At 38.2% G+C, this 26,424-nt stretch overlaps 1 protein-coding gene across 6 annotated transcripts in view; it reads right to left on the minus strand.

The window, feature by feature from the left end:
- LOC120503149 (myosin VIIA and Rab interacting protein) overlaps positions 1-26,424 on the minus strand; it is a 208,808-nt gene that overhangs the window by 11,045 nt on the left and 171,339 nt on the right. For 2 of the 6 annotated variants that reach the window (XM_039711368.1, XM_039711342.1), the window contains exons 9-13: positions 26,078-26,255; positions 25,099-25,194; positions 21,074-21,723; positions 12,952-13,191; positions 5,087-5,149 (exon numbers count right to left, since the gene is read on the minus strand). In XM_039711368.1, the coding sequence (XP_039567302.1) occupies positions 5,087-5,149; positions 12,952-13,191; positions 21,074-21,723; positions 25,099-25,194; positions 26,078-26,255 (1,227 nt within the window). Of the gene's footprint in view, positions 1-5,086; positions 5,150-11,682; positions 11,779-12,951; positions 13,192-21,073; positions 21,724-25,098; positions 25,195-26,077; positions 26,256-26,424 lie in introns of all 6 variants that reach the window. The other 4 variants (XM_039711385.1, XM_039711357.1, XM_039711349.1 and 1 more) reach the window with 4 other exon arrangements.

Raw genomic sequence — 26,424 nt, forward strand, 5'->3', positions numbered from 1 at the left:
CTATGAACTAAATGATCACCCCAAATATGAACTAAACCATCACCCCAAATAAACAAAGATTGAGCTAGAAGTGTGCAAACACTTATATCCTTTTTTTTAAAAAAATTCAATTTACCTCTTTTTAAATATGGAATAAATTACATCAGATACCAAGGAAAAGCATGCAGTTTTATTGATTTTTTTAAAAACAACTGAAAACCTTTTAATCAGTGTTCCTCACTTCTAATTTGTAATTAACTGTCCTGATTCTTATGATTCTCACATAGCTTTAAGCTTCAGGACCTTCCTCTGATGAAGGAAAAAAATTTCACCAGATGTGATTTCAAGCACCAAGCTCAACATGCAAACTATACAGCCTGGAGACTGAACCAAAGCTTGTTGGAGACAATAAAAATACTGTCACTGAATACATGTGCAATACCTTTACTGCTGCTTTGTCTAAAATAAAGTGTGGAAAAATTTAAACCAAAATTTAGTTCATTCCTCAAACCTGCAAATACTTATGCATGTGAATTAGGGGCTCACCTGTCTTTAGATTTTCTCAGAAACAAAGTATCTGCAGATCAGTACTGAGGAAATGGACAGTTTTGGATATACAGCAAATTCTATGGTACAGGAGAGTATAACTCATTAAAAATGTCTATAGGCAGGATACAGGAGAAATAATGTTCTTTTGATTCCCACAATTTCTGATGGGTTAAATTGGAAACCTACTTTCATTATTTCTTTCCTTTAATCAGCTGTCCATTCTTATGTTAGGTAAGACTTCTACTGAAAAGCTACATTTTTAATAGTACATACTCAATTGTGTATCAATACATTAAGGCATCTTTAGCACTATTACTCATCTGAATTACAAGAAATAATTAGAATGAGAGATTAAAGAGAAGAAGAACAAAGCTAATACAGTATGCTACAGCACTCGATCTTTAGCTTGTTAGGACAGCCAACACAGCCCCAAACAAGCAGGCCTGGGACTCTCTTACTGAGAACAAATACTTGAACCCCATGAAAAGCCTACTGGTTTTTCTCCATTTATTTTCACAAGTGCCAATTAGGTTAAAATCAGATCAATAATTTTATAGGAAAGAAGAGAAAAATCAATGCTACTTTCTTTTATTATTTACTTCTACAAGTACTTAGTTCTTATATTCTGTGAGTAGTGAACAAAAAAGGATGAAGCCAGACACTACATATTCTTCATCATATTCTCTGATGATGTATATTCTCCATTTAAGAACAGTAGCCTCACTTTAGTGTTCATTATTTCTCAATTTTTTTATTATCCTTTGTAGCTAATGATGAATTTTTTTAAAAAAAAGATTAAATTAAATTAGGAAAAGTTATTTTTATACCACAATATGATAATCCATATTGGCATTTTTAAAGGACCAATTACTATAAAATATTTTTTCTGTTTTCCAGATAAAGTCGTCTATGATAGATACCTCTGTGAAACTAAGATTTTGAGTGAAAAACACCCTAGCTTCTTAATAGATAATGGATAGGGGACAGAAGTTCAACAGGAAAGAATGGAATGGAATGGAATGGAATGGAATGGAATGGAATGGAATGGAATGGAATGGAATAGAATAGAATAGAATAGAATAGAATAGAATAGAATAGAATAGAATAGAATAGAATAGATTTTCATTTGGAAGATGATGAATGATCACCTAGTCCAGCTACCTGACTAGTTCAGGCCTGACAGGGGTGGGCACTGACACCTCTCTAGGAAGCCAATGTTTGAGCAACCTCACAGTGAAGAAATGCTTCCTAATGTCCACTCTAATCCTCCATAGGTGCAGAAATGTGATTGGTAAAAAGATGGATACTCAGTTAATGATTTTCCATATGTTTTACTCTCCTTTTGAGCAACTATCAAAAGCTGTTAAAACAGCTCATGTTCCAAAATTATCAGTTTGCAAATATAGTAAGATACTCTAGATTTAATTATTTAACATGTGTAATGGGAAAAACCCAAAATAAATTAAAAAACAATAATAAAAAAAGAAAATGTGTTGCAAGGTTTTAGTACTTCACAAACCTCTCCCTTCCCTGACCACCCATGTCAAACTCAGCATTTACAAGACCATATAAAAATCCCCTGAAATTCACAGACACACATCAAGATCATCCTGGTAGGTGGATTTCAAATTGCTCCAAATACCTCTTGATTGTCTAATTTATCTTGCCCTTGCAGGAAAGGTCATTGCTTACACCTCAAAGTCACTCACAGGGACAGCTGTCATGCCATGACACAGGCTGTGTGTCTTGTCAAGCAAGTCAGAGAACTAATATGGACGTGGTTGATGTAGAAAGCAATCTCTGGTACAAATATCCAGCATAGGAAAGCTAAGTGCAACCATTCTTCTCAAAATTCTGGGATGCATTTAGATTTCAGCTGTGCTACCCTACTTCTGAATTAACACCACCACTCCCAAATCAAATCCATGCAGCAGACCAAGTATGAATGTTTCTACTAGTTATGAGAATGTTTTTTTCTTGAATTTGAGACTAAGCATCTAATGGAATGAGGAAAACATGCATTTATCTTTTTTATGATAATTAATATCCATGGTCACCAAATGTTAAGAACACAGTCAAAAGAACATTCTTGACTTCTCTGAGTTCTTTGTGGTTGAATCTTAAAACCAATGAAATGCTAAAAATATGGGTGTATGCAAGCATACACACGTTTGCACTGAATATAACAAATAACTTGTAAAACTTCTTTACTGACATTTGTTTGTGAGATGGAAAGCATTCCTGTTTAGAGAAGATTATGTTTCAGTGGTCTAAAGATAAAGTGGTCTTTCTGACTGTTAGCCACTTCCCTTTCCTTCTGTTGTCTCTCCTTTCCCTATTGATGCTGACAGTATTTCCTGTGCTGTTTAACTCAAGCATGCTACATTGGAAAATGCTTTATAGACCAGTGTTTGCATTCTTGCACATGTAACAGAAGGAAAACAAGATGATAAAACTGAAGAAATATTAAGTACCCAAACTGCCAAAAGCGGGTGAGCTTTAAGTGCTTGTATGCATCTCAGTGGCCTCTAACATTTTCACATCTTTTCCTTTGCATGAACATTATAGCTTTTATTTTTGATGCTCTCAAAATAGTTCTCTATCACTAGCACTATTTTTTTCTGCCCATTGTACTCAGCCATTATTGTTTTCTTTTTTTCTGTCACTATGATGTCATCATTAGGCTCTTTTAAAGAGCATGGGAGGGGGTGACCTGCAATTCAACACAGAACAGTGACATCAGCTAGATCAAGAAGCAGAGCAAGAACACCCTTCCATCACTAGCAGTCCTGGTAGTATTGACCACATCCTTGATTACTTGCGGTGCAATCATTTTTAGCTCCAGTGTCAAGGTGTTATATCATGCACTGAGTCAGTCAATATCCCTCTTTTTATGTAGGGAGTTAAGGGGAGCTGGGGAGAAGATAAGTTTTGCTTTGCCACTGATTAACTCATCCTTTCAGACTGAATCCAAGCTGGGTGAAAACAAAATCAAACCTCAAACCTGTCTCCCTCATCTCCCCTCCCCATGGGAGTTCATAGTAGAGTTTTGAGAAGGCCCTGAAAAGCACAATGAAAGTCCATCACAGGCCAGCAAAATCTGGGACACAAGTCACAGTGTGGGAAGAAAGAGCCATCAATGCCCAACTATCTGTGGCAGTCGTCAGCCCTGACCTTCAAAAGATCTTTGGCCCAAAAGTGAGCCTTAACCACTCATTGCCATGAAAATTGTGGGGAAAAAAAGGGCTAAATTTTGCCTGGCTGTTTGATGGCAGACAAGTATACCATGATAATCTGTGATATCAAGGAATTACTCTTCTGTTCAATTTTAAGACTTCCTGCCTTGACCTTTATCATCAATATCTTCATTTATAGGCATTCCTTTAGAAAAAAAAAAGTAAAATTATCTTACAGGCTGAGAGCTATTGTTCTACTGATAGTCTCCAAAGTATAACACAAAGAAATAAAGTCTCTCTTTTTGACTGTGCTAGGTAATGCTGAATATTACATTTTACTAATTCAATCCACTGTCCTAATATAGTTACAGATGTTATGCTTATTAATTTTAATGCCTTATTTTTAGAGACAAATTGCCTACAATCATGAGAAAGGAAGTGATTTTCCAAGAGGTGAAATATTACAGGCTAAGTTGGAAATTAAAATATTTCCATCTTAAAATCCACACAGGATTCTGATAAACAATGGACACAGACTGATGACATAACACAACTGGAAAAGCATTTTTCTGTAATGTCACAATTGATATTTTTACAAATAAAATCAAGATAATGAAAAGATGATTAAAATTCATAGGACAAAATTAAGAGCAAGGAAAAAGAAAAAATTGAGATAAATTTCTTGCTAAATTAAGCATCAATGTCTAACACAAAAAAAAGTGATTCTTTTTTTATAACTGAGAGAATGATGTATGACATACTAAAAATAGCAGGTATTTTAAAATATAAGATAAGCATGTATTTTCTCAGGGAATATTATAAAAATATTTTTTAGTATGTGATCCTCATAAGCTGAGATTCAAATAGCACAGAATATAGAAGTCTCTTTCTGCCTAGAAGAATGATAAGCAACAGTCACTAGTAGCAAAATGAGAAAATATCTACTTACTGTACAAACTCTACAATGAATTAAGGGTTTTGATTATTTTTTAAATTGAGAGTTTGGAAAGATTTTCGAAGACCACTATCATCCAAAAACTTCCTTCCAAATTTCTTAATATAGGTGAGTACATGAGAATATAAAGTTCATACACCTTATTGTTGTCTTCTGTTCTTCTTTACTGATAAAACCAAATTTTCATCACAAGGCCAAACAAGGGAGCCAGTCTGCTCCACATGTTAACCATGATTATAAAATAATTTTCTGAAATGATTATTGATTGTGACCAAATGGTATGATTTTTCAGGCCTGATATTTCCAGGAAAACATTTTGAGTTTAAGAATGTTGATTGGGAAATGTGGAAACCCTCAATATCACGTTAAGGCATCTCTTACTACATAAGAGATGTAAGAAGACACAAACAAAACAAAGCTTTCTCACCTGCTGCAATACAGTGGATAAAAACTGCAGCTTTAAATGAAGATCAAAAGCCTTTTGTTTTTCCTAGATAGTGGGAAAGCAGTTAAATAAAAAGGCAGAAAAGTTATATTAACAGCTACAGAGGTTAACAACTATATAGGTTCAGACTTACAGGGAAGTTTAGGATAAACAGCAAGGATAAAGAAACTACCAAGATTAAAACAGCATAAAATATAGACTTTACATTTATTACTAAAATATTTAAAATAAAGCAATGCCTAATTTAATTTTATTTGTGAGAATTAGACTAACAGACCTCATTGAGACAGACAGTGCAAATCACACACAATTGTTTATAAAATGAAACAGAGGGAAAATACTATTTCCATTGTCACAAAAAGTGTCACTAGGAATGGAATGAATACTTTTGCAGCAGAATTAAGAAGAAGAAGAACAGCCAGCTATCTTCACTTTTGGAGTTTACACAGCAGCAATTTAGACAGTAGTTACCAAAGAGTCTGTACCTTACTTATGCCACAGTGAGGTGGCATATCAGAATGCTCATATCAGAAACACCTGGGCTAAGTTAAGCATGATATCTTGTGCCAAATCACTTCTACTGTTGGCTGCTGTCCCTCTCCTGGCCTCACTGTCCCAAAACAAGCAAGTAAAACCCTTCATAGTAAAAGTCTCCAGTGACCAGCCAGTAGGCTTACAGTAATCTCCCTACTTTTCTTAGCTCTGTTTAAGTTGATCTGACTGGTTTTGCCTTGAAGTAATGACAAAACCACAGCTGCCCTGCTGGCTGTGCTGTGACAGAAGTATCTTCCAGCTGAGGAGTAGCATTTCCCTGAAACTCTTCCAGCTAGATCTGAAAGACCTCAGTTTTCACTTCCAAGTCTTGGGGCAGATTACAAAAGAAGAAAATAGTACTGAAAATTAGTCTATTTTCCCACCATTTTGTTCCAGCAGCTTACACTAATGTTCACTGCTTTTCTGCAACTGCATCTGTAGAACAGCTTGGATATTTTCTCCCTAAGTAAATAAATCTTTGGCAAAGCAAGAACTGAAGGAAATTCCCCTTGCATGCACAGTGCAAGAACTGGCTTGGTGTATGTGCATGCAGGTGTCAAAACTGAGACTACGAGAAAAAAGCTGCTTACAAGATGCTGCATTCCCCATGTGAAGGCAGCTGAAGTGTCACCTCTTCTGCCCTTCACCAGTACATCCAACAGGGCTTTGATTCAGTTGCTTAAACACAGGTAGACAAAGTGCAATTTGAAACAGCTTGAAGTGTGTGAGGATTTTGAAACAACACTGTCAGACATGACATGGACCTGGGAGATTCACATTTCTTCTGGACTAGCAGCTTAAGGCCCTGTGAGACACTCCAAGATATCTCAGATCAATCTACATCCATATTTACACAATTGTACTGAGCCCAGAAAGTGTCAGAATTGGAGATACCCAGTCATCACTGCTCGCTTTGAAAACTTTAAAAAATAAATATTCATGGTTTCAATGCCTGAAACAAAATACTCAGATTTTGACAAAATAAACTTAGGATCAGCTTGATATTTTATACTAAAGACTGATTAATAGCAAATACATAGGAGAAACACCTTGAATGGGAATTTTGTCCAGCAAACCACTTAAACCTCAGTTTAAAACTGAACATATACTTGACTGCTTTGTTAAACTGAGAACTTAAAACTTTGGATCCATTAGCTCAATGTGAAGATTATTGTCTCATACCGCTTTTCACCTTCCCTAACCAAAATTTTTTTCTCGACTGTCATTAAAAATCCTGTGCACAGATTATCTGCAGTTCATAAACCTTAAAGATAACTTTTTACAATGCTGCCCACGTTCAGTTTTCAATTCTGGACTTTGGAAGACTGCCCCCAGATTATTTGCAGTTCATAAACCTTAAAGATAACTTTTTACAATGCTGCAGTTTTCAATCCTGGACTTTGGGAGACTGCCCAGATAATTAACATAATTTTAAAAGCAATGATCTATGAAAATACAAGAATTAATCTGAGCATCTTGCACACAAAAATGTGAAATAACACACACACAAATACCTTCCAAGCTGTTAACCCAGGAAGATATCATTGTACTGTACTGTTCAGCATTACTACCATAATAGCAGTAATGTAGTAAGCCACTGTACTTATGCTGTTGTGTTTTCTGGCCAAGGTGATTCACGTGGTTCTCCTTTAGAAACTTTTACTCAGGGACTTCTAAAGCTTTACGACATATGAAGCTGAATGGCAGTTTCCTATAAACCCCTGCTTGAACCAACACAGCAGCCAAAATACCCAGGAATTCAGGTAGTTGCAAGGTAACAATGACAAAAACTTCTGTGAGGACAGTGCCTGCATCAGCACAAATGCCTAAAGAAGCCAGCCACCAGGAGACACAGGCTCACTCTTGGTATTCCAGCACTGCTGTGTCAGCCTCCCAGACATCCCTGCCGTGATGCTTCAACAGGTCTGTGGTACACAGGAGGGACTCACTGGCATGTGCATGTCCAATGACATTCTGCAGTCTGTCAAGGCTGTGAGCAGAGATCTCTCCAGCAACTGAGTCCAGTGAGCCCCACGCTTGCCTGACCTCCCTGACTGAGCCCTGGCCACCCCCTCCAAGGCCAGCCCTGAGCACAGCCACCAGCATACACACCAGGGAGCGGCTCTCTTCTGCAGGAACATGCACCCATATGAACACCTACTGGCTATTCTTCTTGCTAAAAAGACAGAGGCCAGGCAGATTTTCTAACAAGTCTCAATCTCATTATACCAGTAGTTGAACAGTGCTAATTTACCTGGTGAAAAAAGCAAGATGTATTCTTGAAACAAAGGAAATAGGCCTCTGGCAAAAACCAACATGAAAATGTTACTCACAGTTCATGCTTTCCCCAAAATAAAGCTTTTTGAAACCTAAGAAGAATAAAATGTTTCCAGAGGGTGGAAGCATAAATATTTAATGAAAATATTATTTATGCTGTTATTCATACTGTCAAGAGACTTGGGAGGTTTCACTTAGGAAACAGCATCCTGCTGTGCCACTTAACAAACTCACTTAGAGGCTGTCATTCAGAGAAGAACTATTGTGTCATGTAGAAATGTCAACAGACAACAACTGGATTTAAACAAAGTCACTAAGCATTGGTTGTAAGATTCTCTGAGCAGAAGTAAAAGTATAAAGGGATTTAAAGAAATTCCTTAAGCACACAGCATCAAGCTAACGCAAAGAGGAGAGAAACTCCACGTTACTATAAAAGTTTAACTTGCTTGCTCATTGGTATATCTTAAGAAAGTTGTAGTACTAAGTAAAAGGAGAAAAAAAGAAAAAAACACAAGTAAGAGTTTTAACAACTATTTCAATTTTCATGCTATGTGGGCAATTTGAAAAAAATGGCAGGGGCTAATCTGTTTTTTAACATAATCTGTATAGTTTCTGATAAAGTGGTCACAGGGATAGGTTGCATTCAAAATGCAGCCTGCCAAAATTGCCTTCTAGAATGTAATTCTGGCATATTCCATGAAATAAAGACCCAGTCAATTTATCTTCATGAAAGCATTAAAAGAGAAGGAGAATGGATGGAGGAGACTGCAAACTAAATATATCCCATTTATCATGCTTGCCACTCTCAGGATCAGTACCATTAAGATACTTCAAAGGGACTTTACATTTTGCTTTTCTTTTTTTTTAGGCATTCATTTAGGGGGTTGGGGGAGTAAAGCAAAAACTAACCAACCAATCAGAAAAAAAAGAAAAAAAAAGAGCAAGACAGAAAGAACTGTGCAAATTGTTGTACCAGTACAAAATGGAATTTTGGTTTGTTCACACCTGAAGTTTAGAGGGGCTGAAGGCCAACTCTACCCTAAGCATGGCTTTTGGTGAAAACCATGGCATTTCACTGCACAACTAAAACAAATTGACTTTTCAGGACAAATGGACTTCTACATACCCCAGAAAGACCATTAATTACTTCTGTAGCTTAAGAAGCACAAAATATTTTCCACAAAAACAAGTCTGCTGAAGGTTTATGTTTGTTTTAAAATGAGAGCTGTGAATCTCTACAAGACCATTTTAGGCAATCACAAACTGAAGGATAATGGAAATGAAGGTACTGAAAATCTAAGAAGATTTAAGTCTAAGTCCCAAAATTAACTTGTATTAATTAATACCATCTTAAATCCTCAGGTATCCCAGATGAACTAAATAATTAACTCAAAGGTCGTCATATTCAAATTTGCATCTTAAAGGCAGTCATACAACTCAAAATCTCAATCTGAATGAGAACTGAGAATCCATAAATGCCAAACAACTTCAGCTAACTCTCCATGAAAGATACCACTTTTACCACTGCTTCAGATCATGATATACTAAATACCCTTTTAAAAACATCAGCTCAATGTGTGATTACATGAGATTCCCAGTTTCTATTAAAACAGAACTCCTGGTTTTTAAAGGTGCAGACAGGTGAGGTCAGATAAGTACCAGGTACTTAATTTCCAGTGATTCCAAAACAATACATGTTTTTAAGTCTTATCCTATGGTCAGATGTACAAGAACTAAAAATTTCCAACAATTTAAAGTTGCTGAAGTGTTCCAGAATAAGCTTACGAGAACAGAAGATTAAACACCAACAAAGACAAGCAGCATGACTAAAATATAAGCAACATGGCTAAAGTACAGTATTTATGTTCAGGAACACAAAGCAGAATCTAGGCACTCCAGCTCTCATTTTAATGGTGCAGAACTAGTGCTTCTCTTTATTTAATTTGAAACCTGATGCCCAGGTCAGGAGGCTGTCTCTGACTAATAATGGTGAGTGCTAGACTGAAAGATCTGTAAATCTCTACAAGTGTGCATTCTCCAACAATCAGGCTCTTTAAAGCGACACTATATTGGGACTTAAAGCATCTAAAATTACTGGTTGCCTGAAAATAGGTTTTCTGTGCTTGTCTTTCACATGACATCTACTCATCCTAAAGTTATTGCATCTTTTATGAGTTTGGGTATGCCTGCATTTTAGACGGCCACAGCTCCAACTGGTATTATACACTGTCATCTTCAGTATTTCCTTTTAAGATGTTGGCCAGCCAACTTTCCAGAGGGAAGGCACATGTCAGGAGATCTGAAAGTACCTTTAAGGACAACTGAAAGGCTTGTCAAGAATAAGAATGAAAGCAGTGTGCTTGTTTCTCTATACCTGGAGAAGGTTTCCCTGCCAATTCCACTGAATTCCAGACCATGAAGAATACTGGAGGATTCCAGATTCTTTATTATAGACAATGAGTATATACTATGGCCATTAATGAAGATAACTTTTTTATTCAAATCAAATAAAGGATTAGGAACTCCAATCATTCCTTTTTTTGCTGAACATGGTAAGCCCTTCTTTTTTAAAACTTAAGAAAATTTTTATTGAGGAAAAAGATACTAATCTTTGCTTTATTTTAAATAACTGACATACAAATTTGAAAGAAATAGCAACATTGGGAGAGAAAAAACCAACCAATATTACTTTGTAGATGCATGCAAATTAATAAATACACCAAAAACATACATTCATAATTTTCTGCACTCAGTTCTCTAAACAGGAGCATTTCAGAAAATCCTCTTTACAGCCTTTAATTCTGGACTTCATTTGCATAATATAACCCCAGCTAGCCCATATATGCTGTTGAATAATGTGATATTGCTGTTTTGTATTTGCAAACAAAAAAGAAATGAATATTGCTAACAAGCTCTGACAATAAATTCTTTATTTGGAGGTATTTGCACACATGATAACAAAGGTATTTACACTCCAGTGTAGTCCATGGCTAAATAACTCAGAATCAAAGAGTCACACGCTCCTTACATTTGGAATGTAAGGGGATCATCTAGTCCAACTCTTCTGCTCAAAGCACATGCCCAGGGCTGTTGTCGAGTCAGATTTTGATTATATGCAAGGACACAGGCTTCACAATCTTTCTGGAAAACCTATTCCAGTACGTAAACAGCAATGCAGTGAAAAAGCTATTCATTTGGATAGGATTTTTTGTATTTCAGTTTGTGCCCCCTGCTTCCATTCCTGTCAGAGGAAAGAATTCCATTTCCACTTTATTTCCCACAACAAACACTCCCTACTCTCCCCTATCAGGTATTTAAACACATTGAAGAGATTCTCCCAAACCATCTCTTCTTTTCTTGGATAGACAATTCCAGCTTCTTTCAGCCTCTCCTCATATGACAGATGCCCCAGTTTTTTAATCATCTCTGTGGTCCACCACAGGACTCATTTCAGTGTATCCATGTGTACCTTCTACTGGGGAGCCCAAAACAGAACACAGAACTCCAGAAATGGTTTCACCAATACTGAACAGAGGTGCATACACTAATCACTTCCCATGTGCAGGATTTGCATTTCCCTTTGCATTTGACTGCTAAAAGTCTTGCTAAAGCCAAAATAAACAAGATTCATACCTCTGTATGTCTCAGATTGCCATGATCTTTTGAAGATGAACCTCACAAGAACATGGGCCAATTCCCTCAGGAAGTTCATCCCCATCAGACACCATGCACATGTGCACATCCCAATCTTTGAAATATTTGCTAACCTGATCCTCCTCTACCAAGGATAAGCTTTCACTGCTCCAGGCTTTCCCACAGGTCTCAAGGGCCTGGGATTCTTGAGGGAAAATCTTACCTGTAAACTGAGGTGAAAACAATGTTGTGTAACAGCCTTTTCTATGTTATGTGTCACCAGATCACTGCAGTAGTGAGCCCAGCTTTCCCTGATCTGCCTTTTGCTGCTGATGTATCTGTAGAACACTTTTTTTCCCTTTGTGTCTCTGGACAGATTCAACTCCAGATGGGCACTGGCTTTTGTGGCACCATTCCTGCATTCTTGGACAGCACCTCTATCGTCTGCCTGGATTACTCAATCCTGTTTTCACCTCCCAGTGTATTAGTTCTTTATACAATTTGAACAAAACACCTTTCAAATTACAGCAAATAGATTTCCTTTAGAGAGTTGTCCACATTCCTCGTCAAAGCGGAGCTGCTGTGCACACAACACCCCAAAAGGTAAGTCAAGATATGCAGCAGACTAGCATAAGCCTAAGTGGATCTAAGGAATAAGAGTGCTTGACTGGCAAGCTGCACTGGCTCCTCCAGCAACAATTCAAGCAAACCATACGATTTGAAGAGAAATTCAGAGGTAGAAAGGGAAGAGAGGAGGTGGTAAATCCTGTGAGTGACACTGAAATCTGGTATCTCATTGTAAGGGTGAAATGGCACAAATAAAGTATCTTGGGCACTATCAGAACTGACACCAAATTTCAGTTTCATTAGAAATGTTACTACTCTCAGAAGCCTATTAGCTGACAGGGTAACAGGGTTGGAAAGCTTTAGAGAAACACTAAATGTTTTTATAGAGATGCAAAAGAAGAAACTATGTCATCAGCGTGAAGTAGATAGTACTACAAAGAGAGGAGCAACTAAAAGGCTGGAAAAAAACACTTAAATTGTGTGGTTAGCAAGGATAAAAAAAAAGAAAAACTGGATATGCTTTTAAAATCAAAAACTATAAGTTGATTTTCAGTCAGTATAAATTGACATAATTCCATTAATATCACCCAGTTAACAGTTTTGTTGCACAAGCTAAATTCTCTGCTTGTAACTGATGCTGTAGGCTTTCCGTTCCTCACAGAGAGGAAAACACACCTTAACTGAACTTTTATCTGCACAAGAGCTTTAGGCTCAGACCACTATAAAGGACTTCAGGTTTTTTTAAGCAACTGTGTTGAGTTTTCTAGCCAGAATTTTCTCTTTATGGATTCTAACTCTTAGAGTACTCTTTCCACTCCTTTATAACCACCACTTACCTTCTTTAACTCTTCCTGAATACTTCTGCCATTTTCCTCTGAGGACAAACTCTCCTTCTGGTTTTCCAGATCTATTCCAGGTTCTGACTCTTGTTCTTCACCAGATGATGTTTCCTTCTCACTCATTTTAGCAGCAAGCTGAAATAACCTGGATTTAAGCTCATCCTCCATAAGTTCAGGCTTGACATCATGGTGCGGATCCTCATTGCTTATATCTGTTTCTGATAAATCATCAAAATCCTACAAAGACATTAGGAAAAAAAAAACCCATGTAAATTCCTGTGTAGGCAGAGAAAGAAAACAGTTCTAGCTATATTTTTCTAGCTTTCTAGAAAATATAGGTATGATCACTCTGCAGGGAAGCTAGAAAGAAAGCACACTAAATGTTATGATAAAAAAGGAATGCCAGTAAACAAACACTTGCTGGATTATATTAATCATTCCTTCTTACTTTCATGTTATCTAACAAGGAGCTATGAAAATCACTATGTATCTGTGTGCAACTAATAATACATGCCTGTATTTGCCATTCCCAGCACTGCCATCCCTTGTAGGCACAGTGCAGATAGAAGTGTGGTGTGGGATGAAAGCACCTGTAACCTGGCAGTTGTGTCCAGCTTTCAGCTGAAAGTTGTGCTCGCATTCCTTGACTGATTGGTCTTGAGCATTATCCACGTTATTCTTAAAGACTACTGGAAACAAGTTTTGAAAAACTCTTTTGTTACATAGTGTGGCTTAAGATTGTCAGCTTTCCCAGTGATATTTGCACAGGTAGATCCTCTACAGAGATTATTTTTTTCCCAAATGCCAGCCTCCATGGAACAAGTTCAGTCTTCAGGAGCACCTTCTGTTCTGAGTCTTGGATCCATAAAGCTGGGAAACACTTAAAGGGTCAGTTAAATACAGTGGGTGCTACAGACTCAGCCACAAGTCCCTTTGGAAGCTGAAGAGAAGAAAAGCAAAATCTTTGCCCATCATTTAATAAGATGGAAAGGGGGATAGCTTTGTCAGCCCTCTCTGACATATTCTGAGAATATCTCATAATTGTTCTAAAACCTAATCCCCAGGTATGTATTCAATTCATTTTCTGGATGTGTCCTGTCTGATTAGGACCCAATTTGCCCTGATTTCTACGACAGTCCCTGGAGAGAGAAGGCACTTCCCACAGCAACCTATTCCTCCCACAATATTTGCTGCCTTCTGGAAATATTCTCTCCTTGCTGAATGCTGAGAGAAAGTTTTGAATCATTAGCTTGTTTGGTGCTTCAGCCAAGTCCATGAAATAAGATGGTATTAGCTAGGTTTAAAAGTGACAGATATTTTAAAATAGAACATAATTGTGCAAAACCACCCAGAAGGTGGCTATGAAGAATTCAGCCTGGGACCAGAGTGCTAGGCACATCTCAGCAGGCCTGGGAGGATGATTTAGAGCAATTCTCAGAGTGGAAATAATTCCTATCTGCCTTAGGTTCTCATACTGTGACAGGAGCAGACACTGCTAGAGAGACTAAAATCTGTGCTCTGTCTTCCATTCATTTGGAAATACATAAACAGGAGCAGCTGTAGCAGCACTGTTCAGGGATGAACCAATTACCTCCAGTTCTCACAGGAAATATTAACTCTGCCCACTCCCTCACAAACCCTACCCACCAAACTGCTCTTAGTGGATTGACACATTGTGTTCGTAATGTCAGTTCTCATCTTTCATACAGCAAACTATACTGGAGTGTTCAGCACTTTCACAGTGTTCTGGAAAATTTTTGTCAGCAGTTATTTGCAATTCAATCAATTACACAACTAAATTATTCCTTTATAGTTCACCTTCAGGATGCAGAAGGCTCTTTTAGAAAATCAGGATTTGAAGGAACAACAGAAATTTGAGAGCTACAATAGAAGGGGAACCATGGGTTTATGCTGAAACTCTTTTCCCAAACAATCAGCTTCTGCAAAATAAAAAGCTTTTTCTGCTAAAAAGCTGCTCAATCATCAAAAACAACATTTCAAACCAGTGTGTTTTCACTTCAGTTTTATAATATGACATGCTCCTATATACATGCAAAAGACTGGTGTATTTTACCTCTTAAATTAAAAATCACTATCATAACAATGTTTCCTCAAATTGCAAGAGAAGTTTACTTCAGACATTTCTTGCATATCACTCCACAACTCATTATAAATATCAGTATTACACCCCAACCAACAATCTGCCAATGACCAATACTCACAAGTCACTAAACTACTATAAAAAAACCCCTGAAATCTGTTGCTGAATCAATCAGTCCATCAATTTGCACCCAGGAAAGAAACAATCATAATTTATGTGATATACAGGATAGAAATCCCAGCTAAACTGTGCGCTTGTATTTTGTGAGACTACAGTTCAGTGAAGATACAGCTCATTAAACCTGAGCTATTTACAGCTAGGTATCTAGTCTAAACTAATTAGTGGAACCCCTCTTCACTTGAATTACCTCCATTTATTTAACTGGTACCTCCGAAAATTGGTACTGCTCTCACCTACTAAAACCCGGTTTAGGATTACAGCTCTGCACTAGGGGTGTGGGCACAGTCTAGCAGCGTTGATGAAGATTGAACATGGTTTACCTTGAGATCAGGTCTGCAAGGAAAAGAAGAAAATCCCTTTCTATGCAGACATTTGAGCAGATCGAGCTTGTAAAGACAAGAATTTTGTATCCTTGTTTAAATGAGCTTGCAGATATGAATATAAAATCTAGTGGAGCAGTGAGGGAGGCTGGCAGTCCAGAGTGGTGGATTTTCCCACACTTCCTCCTCACTGCTGTACTGACAGACTTCACTGTGCAGCAGGACATGCATCAGTCCTCTGGGGGCTTCTTAAATAGATCTGCTTAGCTTGAACTGCTTAGCAGCTTTATTGGAGTAGCAATACACAGACAGACCCATGGGAAGCACCACCAGTTAATAGAAAGAATCTGTATTGACAACAGCAACATGACAACTTCTCTTGATCCCAGAAAAATACCAGGCTTCACAGAATCACACATGGCAGCAACCTAAAGATCTTTTTGCTAGGTCTGCCAGCACAGATGAAAGTCATGAGATGCTTTGGCAACCCGAGGGTCTCAATCTGCATTAGCTAGATCTGTGTTTTTAATACATATTGTTTCTTGATGGAAGACTCATCTTGACAGTATTGACTGTATGGACTCAGGTATGTCTATATCCCCTTTTTTAGCTTTCCAGCCTCTTTTAAATGAGTGAGTGGATTATCTATATTGGCTAGAGCTGTTAATTCCTGTGCACATGAAGAGATAATGGTACCTTACACTGCTGCACTTTGTGGTTTCTGTTAATAGAAGGCTGCTTGACTTGTGTGTTGGGCTTTTCAGATAGTGGCAGAAAACTATTTGTGAGGAGATTATACCTCTTTCAAGGATTGACAAGTTAAAAAATGCATTAGCAGCCGTGAAAAAAGTAATTGAAAGGTACTACAATTATTATTGAATAGGTTGGGCTTTTCAGATAGTGGCAGAAAACTATTTGTGAGGAGATTATACCTCTTTCACGGATTGACAAGTTAAAAATGCATTAGCAGCCGTGAAAAATGTAATTGAAAAGTACTACAATTATTATTGAATATATGTTGCATTAAATTTTGTTATTTTTTCCTGTTCATGTTTTCATTCTTTCTGTTAAGTTCAATGACATTTTTGTGCCATTACACAAATCATTGTATAAATTCCCATTTGCATCTGTCAGCAATACATAATGCTAGTAACTGCAAACAAGAATAAAGGGCTACCATTTTATCTGAAAACTGAGTTTTTGTGAGGGCCTGGTGGACTGACACAGCCATGAACCCAGTTTCACTAAAAGAAAATCAAGTGTTTTTATGCAAGCATAAGTCTTTTAGGAGACAATGAAAACAACAAATACACCTTTACTCATAAATATTGTCCAAATCCTTGCACACAAATTGCTGATCAGAGTGGATGGAAATGAAATACACAAAAAACATGCTCCAGAACAAAATCTATGTTAAACTATAAATTCTGAGAGAAAGTTCCCTTCATATAGGAAACAAAAAATTGGAGCCTAAAATTTGTAGGAGAACACACAAATTGTGAGGTTTGCAGGCAGTTTCTCATCAAGAGCCAGAGCGATTTAAAAGAAATCGGGAGCTGTGTTCAAAGAATACATCCCAAGCGCCATCCCGTGGGAACAGGCAGCCTGACAGTGCTCACCCCTTACCTGGCTGCAGGGCAGGATGGCTGTAATTAACAGGTGGGGTCGCAAGATCAAAGAAGCAAACTCATAATGAGGGCACTTCTTCCACTTGAAGCAATTAAGCCTCTCCACTTTGCATCAGAAACATAAGAATTTCAGCTGCATTAAGCAACAGTCATATTCTTCTCTCAAAAAGATGAGAGTCAATATATCAATATTATTATTCTAATAGTATCAACTATTATTACAATTATTAATAATAAAAAATATTTTTTAAATTTATTTAAAAATAAAAATCAGATAATGACTGGTGGCTTAAGTGTTCATTTTTTGTAAAAAGTTACTATTTGAAATTTAGTCATTAAAAGCAAGGTTGCACTTTGCAGTTCAGTTCCCACAGAAATATGTCTTTTGTGGTATATAAGCAATCAGATACTATTTATAGTAGGATTTCAGTTTTATCAGGACAGTTTTCATATCTTGCTTCATGACTGTGTTTATGGCATCTTGCAGACAGCTCAGTAATGGAGCTTCTTCTTTTATTTATCATTAAGCAAAATCTTCCACAGATACAGCACATCTCCGTATCTGTCTCAGGTTTCCCCTTCTAAGTCACTGAACACTTTACACAAAAAATTCTCTCTCAGTAAAAAAGTTGGCATTCCACTGTTGTGCCTAAATATATTTTTTTAAAAGTGCCACAGCATTATCCTACTCTAGGAACTGGATCCTAATTTAAAAATACCTGATTTTAAATTGAAATTCATTTATGAGTTATGAACTGACTACAGTTTTTCCAGAACATAACTGCTTACAACTCTCTAGACTCAGAGCAAAGAAGAAAAAGGGCTTGTTTTCATCTCACTGAGAAAAAACAAGACTAAAAAACAAGAAAGCAACCTTCACTATATGGAAATTAAAAATGAACCCCCAACTTTTAGACTGATAAACTGAAATCCTGTTCTGCAATGCTGATGAAAACACAGTGCTTAACAAATTATCATTTTCTATTACATTGCAGTAAAATAAGATTATATTCCAATGCAGTGAAGTACTGAAAAAGTGTGTTTCTTTACTGCAATTAACATATAATCAATTAGTCACTGTCTAATATCTTGGTTCAACAAGAGTTTGGAACAGTTTGTATGGTCTCTGCAAACTTTGCATAATCTCATCATGTGAAAAGCTATGCCTGGTTTCAGACCCCGCAGTCAATCTTTCTTAAGTCTATGCTGACTGCAGTTCTTCACACACCTACATTATAATTTTGTAGAACAGTTTATATGTAGGGCTCTCCGTGCTACAGCCTCAATCATTTTACCAAGATCAATACATTATTCTGGGGAATATATGAAACTCTGACATCCCTTTAATCTCATTTTCCTGAGCACTGCAAATGATGTCTGGCTAATTCATTTTCATACATTAATTCTGGTTCCTTACACACATGACAATTTTAGTTGCTTTCTAGAATTGTTCAATCATGCAACATTCTTGCTCTAAATTGTGGTAGGCAGTCCATTCCTGGTGCCAACAGTGCTTGTTTGCCAGAGGCTGGAGAAAAAGTTCTACAAATGTGAGCCCCAGCTGTCAAATCAGCCACCTCTGTGTGTGTGTGTGTGTATGTGTGTGTCCAAACACAAACTAAACACATGCAAACCCACTCATACATAGATTTCCTAGTGAGAATTTCATTGCTTTGGAAACAGTGACATGATCTGGAGGCACTGTGCCTCTGCTTGCCCAACTGAGGAAGCAGGGGAGCAGGAACAGCCTCTTTTAGCCTGCAGGGTAAAATGAAGGGGAGAGTGGGTGAGAATCCCGAATCTTGCACTTTGAGCACATCAGAGCGGTTACAAGAGACAAAGCAACTCACAAAAGATTTGGGAAAGAAGAATAATTTTCCACACCAGCTTGCACTTTGAAGCACACACTAAGATGCTAAAGGATGCCATCATGGATGCTTGGGAAGCACCCTGCCTTTCTGACCTCACCTGGATGAGCGTGGGGGTGGGGGGGAGGATGGATATTATGAACAATTTCTTCACAGAAAGGATTATCCAGCACTGGAACAGGCTGCCCAGGGAAGTGGCTGATTCACCATCCCTGGAGGTATTTAAAACACATGTAGTCATGGCACTCAGGGACAATGTTTAATTGTGTAGTTTAGTTTAGTTTAGTCAGAGGTGTTACATTGGATATTATGAACAATTTCTTCACAGAAAGGATTATCCAGCACTGGAACAGGCTGCCCAGGGAAGTGGTTGATTCACCATCCCTGGAGGTATTTAAAACACATGTAGTCATGGCACTCAGGGACAACGTTTAGTGGTCGACCCCGCAGTGCAGGGTTAATAGCTGGACTTGATGATTTTAAAAGTGTTTCCAATCTAAATGATTCTATGATTCTAGAATGTCTCCAGGACTTTCTCTGAGCTCTGATCTTCCATGCTCTGAGTATTGTCTATTGTGACTAGGAAATCTCAATATGAATACAGACACACAGAAGTCATGAAAGAAAAAAAAAACAAAACAAAGCCATAAAGCTAAATGCAGAAGTCTGTGTACAAGATATAATCTTTGTGCAGTCCCTGTAAAGCCTTGTAATTCTGCCTGATGTTCTAAGAAATCAATAATGGCCACTGATGTGTCATCAGATCACATTATCTTACATCATGCTCCCCTTTGAGAACTGTTGATTTTAAATATATGAGGACACAAGTATAAATGAATCAGTACAGAACACCCTGAACACCCACACTCTGTCCTAAAAGCAGATGGAATGGGTCCAGAATTAATGACATCCAGCATTTAAAGCCCTGCTGAAATCCTAGAATCCTAATATTGACTTACAAGCAGCTGTACTGATGTTTTTCTACAGGAAATACAGGCTAGGAGCACAAGGAAAGAAAACCTGTTCCAGGCATCCACAATTTAGTCAGATGGGTTTAGGACTGAATCAGGCTTCTCTTAATCAGAGGCACAGGGAGAAGCCAGCCCTCAGCTCCTTGCTTCAGGCTTATTATTACTCAGCTTCAGGATTTAAGAGGGGTAGGATGTGGGAAATGGAACTGGACAAGGTGTCAATATTCTCCTGAGCTTGTGTGCTTGCACTGCTAACAAAATTCTGGAGAACAAATGGATCCCTTACTATCAGTCCCAGGTCTGGACAAACTCCACATAGAGGAGACTTGGCTTTCTGGTTATCCACCTGTAATTATTCACCTTTCTTTCTGGTTAACACCTGTGATTTAAAATAAATGTTTGCTATCTTCAAGCTGTATGAACAATTTTTCAGAGTTTTAGATAGTACAGTCTGGGGTTTTTGCTTGTTTCTTTGGGTTTTATTTGTTCCCTTAATGAATTGACAAATTATTTAAATTGAAGTAGTTTGCAAACACTCACCCTAACACAAGAGAACTCATCTTAAGATGACCGATTAAAAGCAGATGTCACTTGGACTGGATTTCACAAAAAGCCCTTTTTGAATTTCTGCTGCTCATTAGCTTTATCCATTACCAGATTATTTGTAGACACTGCAGAGCAGATTCCCAGGCATATGAGTTATTTCTTATACCAAGAAAACAGAAGTTAAAAAAACCCCAGCACAACAAAACAAGTGATTAATTAACATTTCTCAGCTGTTGACAAATCCTAAGGGTTTTTTTCTTAAGAGCACTGTATTTTACAACATTAACAAAGTCTTTGATTGGATGAAAGTGGCCTATTTGAGAAAAAGGTAAAGCCTGTCTAACACCCTACTTTTTCTTCTTCTTACTTAGGAGACATAAGGAGGATAAAGCTTGCAAGAACACTCCACCTCCCACTCATGACTCACATGATATTGCCAGCATAGCTTAATTAGTTTTGCCCAGCTCTTCCTGAGAATGCATTTGGTAAGCTCAAACACAATTACCTGACTTAAATTCATCTTGTTGGCTTTTGCCTGATTCTTTTCTTCACATAAGTCTTCAGACGTGGCTTTGTTCTTCTTCCACCTTCTTGATCTCTTTTCTAAATCATAATGGACTCCTTCAGTCTCACTGCTGTCTGAATACTCCAAGCTAGTTGCCTGTGGATTGAAATTTACATCTAGTTCTCCATGGAAGTGCTTCTTTTCCATTCTGGGCATATCACTTTGAGTTCTGCTTTGCAACCAGAGAAGTTTGCTAGGTCCTTTCGCTTCCTGGGAAGAGTTTACTGAAGATGTTTCCGAATCGGAGAACAGTGTCTCAGTGTTGGTGTATAACCCAGAGGAGGGGGAGGTCACTGCCTGGTACTGATCATTGCCATAAACCCACTCGGTGCCATACTGGGAATTGGAGTAATAGAAGTCGTCTGGCAACTGTCGAGGTCTCCGCCGCAGCTTGTTCAAGGCCACGTTCCAGTCATAGTCATCCTCGCTGTCCGAGCCCATCTCGTCATAGGCAGACACAATGCTGGACTCGCTCTCCAAAGCTTTGAACACCTGACTCTTTGGTTTGGCGAGCATTCGAGGACGAGGCAGAGTGACATTCTGCAAAGCCACCCAGTTTCCATCGGTGCTTTGGAAAACAGAAGGTGGACCTATGGAAAGGAAATGAAAACACCTGTGATCACACTGTGAATGGCTGATTTCACTTGCTACAGATTGAAAGTTTCAACAAAACCAAAAAAACACCCCAAGTGCTGCTGCCACATGAACTCTCCCATGTTGAGAGCCAAGCTGCCTACCACTTAGAAGCCACCACTTTAAGTCATGGTGATGACTAAAATTGGAGAGTACTTGGACCAAAGTTTTTTTCTAAAAGAATGATTGGGAAAGACTGATGGAACATAGGCACACAGGCATGCATAAATCCTGAGTTTTGCAAACGTCTTTCATTCTGCGTGCAATTCTGGTCCTTCACGTTGAAAAGGAAATATGGAAAAAGAATCAGAGAAGAGCAACAGAGGTTGCACCAGGTTCTGAAATAGTGTCCATTCAAGGAATGATTAAATAAGCCAGAGCTCTGCCATCTGGAGGACAGAAGACTGAGAGAATACATGCTAAAAGAGATGGGGAATCTCTTCCACCCTAACTACTAGAGGGCATGAAGTGAAGCTAGAGAGATCAAGGTTTTAACCAAACAAAAGAAAGCAGTGTGATGCAATGAATACCAGACCTATCGAGCTTCTTGCCTAAGGTTTTTCTGGATGCTTAAAATTATCTGTGATAAAACAGAGATGGCTATGAACATGGAGAAATCCACTAAAATTTACTGAATACAGAAAAATACTTTAGTTCTAGAGGTTCAGAGCCTACTTAGAGGCAGTAAGAAAAACACTTGCTTTGTCCTAATCTCTGCTAGACTCTTGCTTGTGGCTGCTGTTATTGTACCCCAGACTAAATACCAAATGACCAATTCTGTCTGACACAAGCACTGCTGCTCTTGTAACCTTCCACATTTTCAGAGTATGTTTTAGAGCTCCAACATAAAAACCAAAAAAGTCACAAATATGCTCAGAAAGTGCTCTGTAACTCTCATAACTCTGAGAATTGCATTTCTTCTAAATTTAGATTTAATTTCCAATCAAAACTGAAAATTCCCCTCATGGGAAACATGGATGTGTGATGACTCTGCCTTCTGCAGCACTTGAAAAACATATAATGCCATGGATTTACACAGTGAATCCAGCTTACTGAATGAAGTTTTCAGACTTAAGAATTCCTCCCATGGATTCAAATTTGTTATTTTCAGAAACCTACAGAAATACTTAATATAAGCCATTAGTTTTCTCATAATGTAAGCAGAACATCACTATTTTGAAATGGACACAGTAATATCTGGGTCTGTTGTAGAATATAATTAGGCATTTTGCATTAGATGGTTACAAATACTAGGCTGAAAAGAAGATTACTTTTCCCCTGGAATTGTTCTTAAAGAACATTAGTATGCAGTAAGCTGTGCTTAGTTTAAAAAAAAACAAAGTCTGAGGTGGACTATCACCACCAAAGTACCCCCACAAAAAACAAAACGAAAATTAAATGGTAATTAAACTTAGGAGCTATGACAGTTTTATGACAACTTTGCATTTCTTACTCATTTGAATCCTTTTGGCTTGTTTCCACTTCCTAAGTTTTAAGTCAATTCAGAGAACTTGAGAAAATACAATTCTTACTCCTGCTTAAAAGGAAATCAAAATTATACTAGTTCTCTTGTAGTGACCAACCAAAGGTATAACTGAAGTCAGGTGTGTAAGGAGAACTAGTAATTCTTTATTGTAACCCCTGATTTTGGAGAAAAAAACCCAAACAAGCTATCATGCACAAGAAATTTCTGCTTGTTTACTCTTCTTAACTATACTAACTAATCTAAGTATAGGGTTCTCCTGAGAGGAAGAACTTTCCTTAAAACATTGTTCCTTCAAACAAAGCCAACAGCTCTGCAGGATATACATCTCCAATAGGAACTGAATTCAGCTGCACCACATTACACAAATGTAATGGGGAGCCACAAACTTCTCCCCCAAGCCATATCCCCTTATTCTATTTAACAACACCAGGTGCGAATCAGTCTACCAACCACAGTTAACTGAAGAAAGGACAGTATAGTAGTGGATTACATTTTAGAGGACAAACAGGGTAGAAAGCAACTGAGACCTCTATATTCAGAAAGCTGACTCAGCTTTATCCCACTTTTATTCTACAATGTCAAGTGCTCCCTTCCTGATTTTCCCAAATGAAGTCACTTACTTGAAAGAATGTTTTTTCACACAATTCTTTGGTCATAAGCTATAATTCATCCATGTGAAAAGGTAAAAAATATTTAAGAAGTTTCATTGTAAGACTATTGATAAAGTCAAATGCTCTTGAGTCACCATTTAAACAAATACAAACTGTAACCAAAATGAATTGTGAGCTACTTTTTGGCTACATGGCTAAAAAGCCCATTTATGTTACCACACCAAACTCTTGGCTGAGATTTCTCTTGTTTTCTGTATCATAATACAAAGCTGCTTATTACTGTACAGGTGAGACCATACTTACAGATATTAGCACAGTCAGCTATTTACTATTAGCTCAATAGGCACCACAGTTTCATAACAAACGTGGTTTTTAGATGAAAGGAGCAGAACAAATCCTCTGTGTAGAGCACCCAAAAAGAAACTGGGTCAATTTGCCATTCTGCTGTGGTTAAGCAATTGTTAAATACTAAATTGCTCAACAGTTGAATGCAATGGGATTCAAGTGGGTGCTTAAATTTAAGGACCAAATTAACTGCTTTACTGAAAATAGGTTTTCCACTGAAATGCCCCGGAGAAAAACACTTCTGATAGTAGGTTGTTTAAGAAATTCACAGAGTAATGCATACTTGGTTAAGCCAGATTTTAGTACTACTTTAACATTAAATTTCTTTCATGGGGAGGAGAAGTATTGAAATTGTCCACATTTCAGTCTCCCCAGTTATCAACTGGGATTACAGATAAACGAATTGAACACATGGGCAGCCCTGGTCATGCCACCAAACCCAAACACACATTGTAACTGCTTCTGCCTGCCAGTGCCCAGCGAGGCAGCTGGGGGAGGTACAGCAGCAGTGAACTCACCCCACAAAAGAAGTTTTCTGCTTGTACAGCTTCATGAACCAGTGTGCTACAGGGGTCAGATGGGTTCTACAGCTGCTCAAGAGAAGAAGCAAGAACAGGCAGATTCTGCCATGGGATGACAGCACTTGGAACCAGGGAATGCTGCTGCAACGAGTTCAGCTCTTCCCCTTGTGCAACTGTAGGGGTGAAAACTAACCAACACTATGGTGAGGGTTGCCTGGTGCTACAGTATCGTAGCCTTGCAAATGCTTCAGCCAGAACAAGATAGGCAGTGGAAATGGGAACACCCCAAGAGCAGGAGCCACAACTGCAGAAGCACAGGAAGGGTTAGGTTGGAAGGGACCACAGTGGGTCACAGCTGGTCCAACCAACCTACACATGGCACAGGATTGCATCCAGACTCTTGAATATCTTCAGTGAAGGGGACTCCACAGCATCTCTGGGCAACCTGTTCCAGCACTTGGTCACCTGCATAGTGAAGTAGTTCTTTCTCATATCCACATGGAACTTTCTGTGCATCAGTTTCTGCCTGTTGTCTCTTGTCCTATTGCTTGACACCACTGAGCAGAGCCTGGATCCATCCTCTGACACCTTCCCTTCAGATACTTATATACATTGATATCTTCTTCAGTTACAACCTGTCTTTATGTCATCTAGAAGTAAGCAGGGAATTGTATTCTGTCCCAGGATGCTGATTCAGGAATGGAGCTGACTTGGAAAGCTGCTCACCATCCACCATCCAAACCTAACACATGATGACAGCGGTCAGATCCAGGGAAGCGGCTGCTCTGTGAAGTTCCTACACATACAGCTTCCTGAGACTAGTCTGGAAGCACCAGTGAGTAGGGCTGCACAGAACACTGCACTTGTGAATTCATCAGGGTTGAAAATAAAGTCATAAGGAGCAATTCTAAATGTGAATTATTTTAATGACTGGCTCACCACAGAACCTCGTGAACAGCTACCCTGTGTCATGGAAGGGACACAATGGGCTGCAAACTCCTTCAACTGGAGGACAGGTTACCAGTGACAAAGAAGGGCCCTTGTGCTCTTGTGTCTTAGAAGCCCTGAAATGTATCCAAACTAACTGTCTAAATTTTGTGGCAGTCCAAAATCAACTTCACAAAGACCCACATTTTGAATAATTTTTTTTAAAGAAAGTTAAGACAAGCAATGACATAGCCCAATGAAATTGTGACACGACAACATCAAATATACATTTTACATTTGACCTCTGAAAGCACAAAGGTCAGCAGAAATGCCCCAGAGAAGGTCCTTGCTTTAAGTTGTATTTATTCCACATGTGAGTGAGAACCAAAAAAAGAATCTTATTCGTACTAGAAATATTTACTTGTTTCATTTAGCCTGTCTACACTCTTCCAGCTGGGTAAAGCAGAGTGCTTGTGTTCCTTCTGCTTCCTGGACTGTCCCTTTTGCTGCCTCCCAAGAGCCTCGGCCACAGATGATGCAGGGTCTTGTCCTTTACTGGCCATATCTTCACTAGCCAGGGAGAATGCAGACTGAGACCTCTGTGGGATTAAAAATCAGAGAGTGAAATTTAAAAACAGAAGAAGATAATTGTTCAACTCTTTACCATAATTAGTATTCAGTTATCTATGGAAGTGTGGGATCTGCTAACATCACAAATTGGATTTAATGTATTCAAAATAATTCAGCATTAGATTGCTTATTTATGTG

Source organism: Passer montanus, unplaced genomic scaffold (genome assembly GCF_014805655.1).
Source record: "Passer montanus isolate IOZ18808 unplaced genomic scaffold, ASM1480565v1 scaffold10, whole genome shotgun sequence".
In the NCBI taxonomy this organism is placed as follows: domain Eukaryota; kingdom Metazoa; phylum Chordata; class Aves; order Passeriformes; family Passeridae; genus Passer; species Passer montanus.